General features: G+C 41.7%; 1 protein-coding gene across 1 annotated transcript; it reads right to left on the bottom strand.

Moving 5' to 3' along the window:
• Nucleotides 1–469: 469 nt before the first annotated feature.
• On the bottom strand, nt 470–4,661 carry LOC115676792 (DUF21 domain-containing protein At2g14520-like). Its single transcript, XM_030599791.2, has 11 exons — nt 4,333–4,661; nt 3,385–3,461; nt 3,223–3,306; nt 2,692–2,805; nt 2,510–2,596; nt 2,215–2,354; nt 2,011–2,098; nt 1,471–1,544; nt 1,132–1,256; nt 753–1,018; nt 470–654 (listed from the first exon to the last, which is right to left on the bottom strand). Exons 1-11 carry the CDS (start codon nt 4,508–4,510, stop codon nt 595–597), a joined length of 1,293 nt encoding a protein of 430 aa, XP_030455651.2. The 5' UTR covers nt 4,511–4,661; the 3' UTR covers nt 470–594.
• Nucleotides 4,662–8,141: the final 3,480 nt, after the last annotated feature.

Genomic DNA, 8,141 nt, shown 5'->3' with positions numbered 1-8,141 from the left:
AAAATGTCGATAATTGCTTGTTTAGCGTAGAAATACGTTGAATTATTTGCTGATATGATGATATGTCCCTCGATCGCTTCTTTTCTTGAGATTTTGTGCATTAGGATCTGGAAATTAGTTTACCGGTGTTCCAATTATATTGGTTTTTAAGTGAAATGTTTTGAGTTTTAGGACCATTGATGCACTGTGAAAATACTGCAAGAAGGAAGCCTTTTTACTACTGATAGAGGAACATTATGTGCTCAACTTCTCCACTGGAACTGCACCAATTGCTGATGCTGCATCAGCCTACGAAAGGATCTTGTGCTTCTTCAACGTTTGGTCTTGTTCTTGTTCTTGGTTTTGTGGAGATGGAGATGAGGTTGGGGTTGGTGTTTTGGTCAAATGGGTTCTCAGAGTTACTTTTTTGGCCATTTTCACATTTTATTGCTGTAGGTCTGAAGAATAAGTATTCTTCGAGATAAACATAATCGAATATCAAATTTATAGACTTTAATTGAACAACCATATCAGCTTCTAATACCATGCTTTTGTAGATCAATACAGCTTCTACCAATTAACATTCACCAGTGTGTCTGCTTTGCAACAGTACCGCTATGAAGAATTTGGATCATGATTTCTAGCAACATAATCCGTCTCGTCGTAAATCTCCTCCTGCGCAAACAAAGTCAGCGGGATCGCATAAAAATATTATAATACCGATCGAAAAGCAGTAATCCCGAAAAGTAGAGAAGCAATGACAGGCGGGTTACCTGTAATATCTCTTCGATTACATCTTCCAATGTTATGATGCCGATAGCTTCTCCTTCTACGGCAAGCTTCGGGAGTGAATCCTCACTGATATAGAGGACTTCAGAGTGGAAGTCCTTGGCCCATTTCCTGCTCTTGCTGGCAGCTCTGTGTAGTTCTTTAGCATCTCCTCCGTGTAAATCCTTCAGCTTCTTGATCGATCTCTTTTCCTTTAGGCACTTCCCTTGGTAATCTTGCTCTCCGTTAACGTCCACCTTCACCTCTCTCACTGTACAGGTGATTCATTGTAATGTAGTCAAACTTAAGTCCAGCGGGAAGCCTTCTTTTCACCTGTCGTCATTAACTTGAGCAATGAGATTGTCGAATTAAGTTAGCTCTTACCCTCGTTTTGTCGATCCGCTGCTGAATGCTCCTTATCATTGCGCTCTCTCACAACAACCGCCATATGACTATGCCCTTTCTGAAACTCGTTTAGTATATCATAGAGAGGCATTGACCCGGGAACCCTGAGAAGAGAGGCCATTCCCCATTCATGCACGTAATTAAGCTAAAAGCTTCTTATAGTGCACCGAAATCTAGCATGCTTATTAGATGAATCCATTGGCGATCTTAATTTCAAAGTACGCTACCTACTCTGTCCATACTATCCTAACTGAATCATGCAATTACATATTGATGAAAAACACAATTGAGATCTATAGCCACAGAACTGGGCAATACCTTGGGATCTTTCGGATGGTTACATTTTTCACTAACACATCATCTCCTGGATGAATAGCCAGTAAATTCTTCACCTGAAAGTTGAATAGGAAGTATATAGACAAAAATGGAGAGCAACAAAAAACGGGAAAAGTTTGCAGAAGCCTCAGTAACATTTGACTGATCTGACTCTTGTTATTTTCTTTTTTTAGTTCCTCAAGTGCAAGTAAACTGAAGCAGAACTCATACAAAATGCCAGCATGTTAGCTGCAGAAAAAGCTGGCTATCCTTTAAGATAGAGAATGCAACGAGAGGAAGGAAAACATCAAGAACAAAAAATGCTCTCTGGGTCCAATGGCAAGTTCATCACAGTGCTATCGAAGCTGTGGCTTGGATGAGTAGCTGACCAACTAACGTGCCAATTAATTAGCTTGATGCGTAACACATGAAGGGATTTAAACACAAAGAAATCCAGGGTTCAATTACATATCAATTTAAAAAGGACAAGTCTAAGTGGCACCTAACACATTATATTAATCATAAGATTAACAGGAAACTTACCAATATAAGACCAATTATATTTCTTGGTTGCTCATAATATACTGGAATTCTGCTGTGTCCTTTCTCCAAAATCAACTTGCGCAGATCTCTGCACCATTGCAACTAACACCAAGTAATGCCTCTCCTAAATAGGTGAGACAAATGCCATAGGAGAGATAAATGCTATGCATGATATATTGTATAATTAAAAGAAGTTTGTGCTACCTATCAAGTTTGGCATTAATATCTATGGCAAAAGTTTCAGATATAGGAGTCATCGCATCTCTTGCAGTTTTCTCAGTGAGTTCAAGTGCTCCCGCAATTATAGTTGTCTCGTCCCGTGTAAGTTCGCCACCTTTGCCTGCCTGATGGTTCAAAGACCACTCAGTTGCAAACATGAATTTTGAAGTAAAGAGTTGCTTATCACAGAATCATAACTCGCCATTATTAGACACATCGGACAGGATAAAATTTGATTATTTATCAAGGCCAGGGTATGGACTTGCATGTCTGTTCTTACCTCGTTACCATGAAAATCAACTAGTGTTTTCAACTCAGCACGGCGAAACAGAGCCTCGTGTCCTTCTCCCAGAAGGTAATCTAAAAGCTGCCAATATACAATTTGCAGGCTATTGTCAGAATCTCATGACGATATTAGCCTGTGGTAGTGGATTAAGCTAATTCCTGAGGTACTAATCTCACCTTGCTTATGGGATATGCAACGGGAAAACATATGAAGACAAGAACTCGGACTACCGGAGCCACTGCTGCACCAATTGCCAGACCATACCTAGAACACACTGATTGGGGTATAATCTGCAACGGAGTGACAGGTACATTCAAATGTGAACATAGACAGACCAAGATTAAATGAAGCCCAATCCCTGCTGCCCAATGCAACAGTAAGCACTTGAAGTTGAACCGAGGATATCTGCTCCACTATCCTTCACTACCTTCACTACTAAAGTTGAACATTTGGAATGATTTTTATTTACTACACTAGAATCCCCAGCTAAAGGACGCCCCACATCATTGGTACAAATTAGGAATTTTCCATATGTGACAAAAGACAAGTATGTGATATGTATTTTTGACAAATAAACTCCAGTAATTCCCTATCAAGTTGCACTGCACCAAAAGTTTCACTAGAATACATAGTAAAGATTGTATTCCTAGATGAGGCTCATGCTCATGAATGCAACTTAAAATAAGCTACTCGGAATAAAAACATACCTCACCAAACAGAAGTATCAAGGTTACTGAAATAAGAATAGCTCCCCAAGCTGTTACCAAACTATCGAGAAAGACAGGCAGTGCCTGCAAGTGCAGCAAATAAAACCGACACATGAATCACTTGTTCATCAAAATGCAAAGGAGACAATTCACCTCACTTACCTCCATAGCAGCAGCATTGCAAATTAGTAGGGTGCACAGCAGCAAATGTTGTCCTCTAACAACCGGCAATATCTTTTCTATAATGGAAATGAAATGATCTTTAGTCAATAGGGTAACAACTAGATGATATATATCTGAAAAGCTGCAAGTCTGGCAACAGATAATCCGTCTTTCTGGATATTGACATTCAGACTGCTGGTCCTTTGCAGTACTCGCCACTTTCATGTGTATATTTTTCTAAAGGGAAAGTGAATTGTGTCCATACAAACGAAATGCAGAGGCAACAGGGTGTATCTTCCCATAGCATCTCCACAAAGCTTTCGCAAAACTAAGAATAGTTGTGAGGCATGTTTTTTTAACAGACAGAACCGATCATAGTGCCTTCATTTATCCTTTGTTACCTGGACTCAGCTGTGGGGATCGGATATGGACACAGATCTGTATGTTGGACTCAAAATAAAAAACTAGGACTCAGCTCAAAGGTCCAGAAATTGAACACTTTGCTGGGACACTTTGTTTCTCATGTCGATTTTGCCACCTGCTAGAGGCTTTCTAACACCTTTGTCAATAATCACTAGCTATAGTCACCATGTCGAAGTTATAATAAAAAGGAGGTCCAGCCTTCAAAGAAGTGATACCAATATATTTTTCTACACATGAAGAGTAATGTTGAAAATTGATAACCATGTTTTACCTAGAATCAGCTAAAAACATGCCTAAACTAAAAGGTCAAACTACGAAATGTCAAATAAGTTTCACAACATTGCTCTTCCATGTTAGTGGCAAAGAACAGAGCCATTGTTGGGGGCATTAGGTGAGCCCACTGCACAACATTCAATGTGGGATCCATTCAACTTCATATTGGGCTCACATGAACGGGCGCATTCTACCACTTTGGGGGTAAGATATCAGCAAAACAGAGCTAAATCAAGTCGCAGAAGTGAGTACCGGCGTATTTACGATCGGTTGGTGTGCCAGACTTTGCAAGGACTTCGAGATCCACGAGGCTCAATGACATGAGACCCAACGTCAGCCCGGACATGAGACCCGCGAAGGCCACTAGGAAAGTGATGATCCCTATGTGAACGAAGAACCCCGTTTCGCAGCATCTGTACTCTATGGCCATTCACTTTTCACTCGTCTTCTTCTTCTTCTTCTTCGCAGTTTCCTTCTCTCTGTCAGGGCCTGACCGAGATTCTCCAAGAGCTACAACTACACCAACGAACTGAGGAATGAAAATGCTAAAAAGGGTCTGTCATCTTTAACTTTATTCAGTGGACAGAGGCAGAACGAAATCTGACTTTTAACTTTATTCGGTGGACAGCGCCAACTTTGCGAAAAAGACTTAAAACTGAAGTTTCTCGAAGGGACCCTTTTGGCGTTTCACTGCGTTGGCGTGTTCTTGAAGGTGCTGACACAGCCCAGACCACGCGGCGATCGTCGGGACAAGGTCGATTGCGTTTGGTAGAAAAGAAGAATATTGCAAAAGATGGATTCCGTTTTTCCCACAGTGAAAGAACACCAAGACTAGACAAAAAATAAAAATGTAGAGGCATGCTATGCTCGGTACGTGATTTACAATGCGGCAATATCAGGTATATCGATATTATCTCTAAAATCGACAAACATTCCCCCTCTCATGCATAGCCACGCATCGTTTGATACTTATAAATATTCTAACAGACATTAAGCAAAGTGTCAATCGGGTGTCGTTGAATAAGACTTTGTTTGTCTGATGATAAGAAACGAGTATATTTAGTCGTTCTTCGGTTTTTTTTTTTTATTAGATGAGACTGGGTTCTAGATCTAATTCCGGATAGGAGTAATCCAGGCGTGAACAAAGAACCCGATTGTCTTGGTCGATAATACAAGTTTCACACATTGATGAAATTTGACTTGAATTTATAGAGGACTCAGATGAATCCGTCCTATTACTCACGGCGTCCGAAGTTCGTCGACACGATATTACAAAGTTACTGACTTGGGAAATAAATAGCTATAGTTACGGAAACTAAATGTGCAATACTGGAAAGTAAAGATAAAAAGACAACATTTTGGTTTGTATGCGCGGGGCTTCTTCTAGCAACTGGGTGCTATTTATAATGTAGGCTCGGTAACCGTCTTTGACATCGTGTTCAATAATCACCGCTTATCTCATCTTCACTGTTTATCTAATGACATTTGTCCGCTAACGGCTATCGATCTTATCTTTTTGTCTAAGGTAATAACTGCCGTCGAACTCACATTATTTTGACATTTGTCCTTCCCGGAATGATAACCGTTATCGAACTTTTCTCATTCTAACACTTGTCCTTCCCGGGATGATAACCGTTATCGAGCTTTTCTTATTCTAACACCTGTCTTTCCCGGGAAATAACCATCATTGAGTTCTTCTCATTCTGACCCCTATCTTTCCTGGGGAAATAACCGTCATTGAGCTCTTCCCGGCTTGATATCTATCTTTTCGAAGCAGGAGCCGTCATTGAATTCTTCCCGGCTTGACATCTGTCTTTTCGAAGTAGGAACCGTCATCGAATTCTTCCTGGCTTGACACCCGTCTTTCCAAAGCAAGGACCTTCGTCGAGCTCTTCCTAGCTTGACACTCGTCTTTCCAAAGCAGGGACTTTCGTCGAGCTCTTCCTGACTTGACACTTGTCTTTCCAAAGCAAGGACCTCCGTCGAGCTCCTCTTGGCTTGACACCTGTCTTTTTCCTTGTCAACGGCCTTGATGATAATTTCCCTTGATAACTTTGGCGCTAGCACGCCAGTTCTCTTATGAATTTCAAATTTCCCGCCAGTGTCTGCCAGTGCCTGCTAGCTATTTTGCTTGCATGAGCCGTCTCGTACGAGCTACGTCATCCTTTGATGTCTACTATTTATTTATTTCAATTATCGACAATCTAATTAATTATAGGTGTCAACATTAGTTTACAGATTTCGCAGACTAATCCTAGTAAACCTGACATCCGTCTTTACGTAGCAAATGCATCTGACGCTAGAACATGTCATGGACACCATCTCCTCTTGGTTCTTTTTAAGCTTGACACACGTGGATTTGCACTAGGGGTGAGCATGGTCCAAGTGGGCGATTCCCACCTTGGAACTGGGAACCGCCCGCTAAAGATTGGTTCCAAAAAATTGGAACCGAGAACCACCCGTTGGTTCTATGGACCCACCCGGGAACCGGACTGCCGGTCCGGTCCGGTTCCCGGGTGGATCCATCGAACCGGTCTAAATATCCCCAAGTGAGAATCTGAAACCAAGGTTGCTCTGGCTTCCCTGAACGCTGAGCTGCACAAGAACATGTCAAGGTTAGCTCGAGCTGAAGCTATATGCGTACCGGTCCGGTTCGGGTGGGTGGTTCTACACCTGGAACCGAGAACCGGACCGGTACTCATCGGTTCCAATAAATTGGAACCGAGAACCGGACCGGTTCCCATGGGAACTGTCGCTTCTGGGCCGGTCCGGTCCGGTTCCGGGTGGTCCGGGCGGTTCCCAGTTCTTTTGCACACCCCTAATTTGCACTGCAGAAATTGGGGAAAAAGGCTGGTGCCGGAAGCATGACCAGAGGTTGTCACTCCAACTTGGTCATTGGGTTTTCTCGACGGCTCGATGCGACCACTTCTTCTCTATCCAGTTCCCGCTCATGTCATATTCTTCTGGATTCACTACAACAGTTTTGGGCTTTTGGGACGCCAGAAACCGCCCTATGAGTAAAGTTGATGGGGGCGTTTCAATCCCATTCTATAGAAAAATTAGAGGGGCAGTCTAGCATCATAATTAGTATTAGGGGTAAGTGGTTCTAGAGTCGGTACAGAAACCTAAAACCTACCATGTCCAAACCGATTTCTTAATTTTTGGAGCCTGGAATGCACCCAATAACCATCAACATTCACATTCCATAAAGCTCCATGGTTCACTTTTGCTACCGTATATTCAACAAATGTACCCAAAATCTACAAATTAGAAGCAATCGCAGTTATATAAAAAGAGAGCGAGTATGATCTTGCCGAGTCTCGACAAGATGATCTTACATTTACTTTTAACTTGCTCAGCCAAATAATCCTAACCACCAACAGTTATCCTTTGAAAGATCAACCCTCGCTTTCATCATTTAAGAGCAACCTGCGAAAGAACATATACACGAATAAAATGATTTTTCTGTTTGTGATGCCCAAAATTTAAAACACATGTACAATCAAACATGCAAGTGATGCAAAAAGGCCATGCTACTGTTGCACCAGCAGCACCTCCGACGAACTTGACAAGTCCATAAGGTCCGTTGTTGACACGTGAATTTTTCGCCCCAAAGGTTGTTATTTGTAGTTTGTTTTGCTGGCAATGGCTCCACCCGACGAAATAACTTTCACCAAAGGTTGGATCCTCGGTTTTTGTTTGAATTGGGTTCTGTGGCAATTCGGACAAGGAGTGTTAAGCGTAACCGAAATAAGAACTAGTACAAATTACTCCAAAGGAAAGTAAGTGCAGCAACTGGAAAGATACACTGGAAAGTCAGAAAACAATTTCCTAAAGACAGTCTTCCTTCAAATAAACAGACCATAAATCTCAGTTCAGTTTCAACTGTCGAAGTTCTACATATAGTAAACTGTTGTTCCAGAAAAACAAAACAAGGAAAAGGAAATAAATGGAACAGAAATCGTGCCGCGAAATTCTCTCGTATCAAGCACAACGGAAATAGAGCGCAAGGCCGAAGACAACAATTGTCAGAAACTATGTCAAATATTTGCAGCATGACC

This window comes from Syzygium oleosum, unplaced genomic scaffold (assembly GCF_021117445.2).
Source record: "Syzygium oleosum isolate NSW1041296 unplaced genomic scaffold, Sole_v2.1 Sole_v2.35, whole genome shotgun sequence".
In the NCBI taxonomy this organism is placed as follows: domain Eukaryota; kingdom Viridiplantae; phylum Streptophyta; class Magnoliopsida; order Myrtales; family Myrtaceae; genus Syzygium; species Syzygium oleosum.
The sequence above is the reverse complement of the archived record's forward strand: the minus strand, read 5'-3'. Positions and strand labels throughout refer to the sequence as shown.

Coding starts and splice junctions, on each gene's coding strand:
- LOC115676792 (XM_030599791.2), bottom strand. CDS start 4,510: ATGGCCATAGAGTACAGATGCTGCGAAACGGGGTTCTTCGTTCACATA. Junction 2,355..2,509: donor TTGATTTTCATGGTAACGAG/GTAAGAACAGAC, acceptor TTGAACCATCAG/GCAGGCAAAGGTGGCGAACT. Junction 655..752: donor TAATCGAAGAGATATTACAG/GTAACCCGCCTG, acceptor TTGTTTGCGCAG/GAGGAGATTTACGACGAGAC.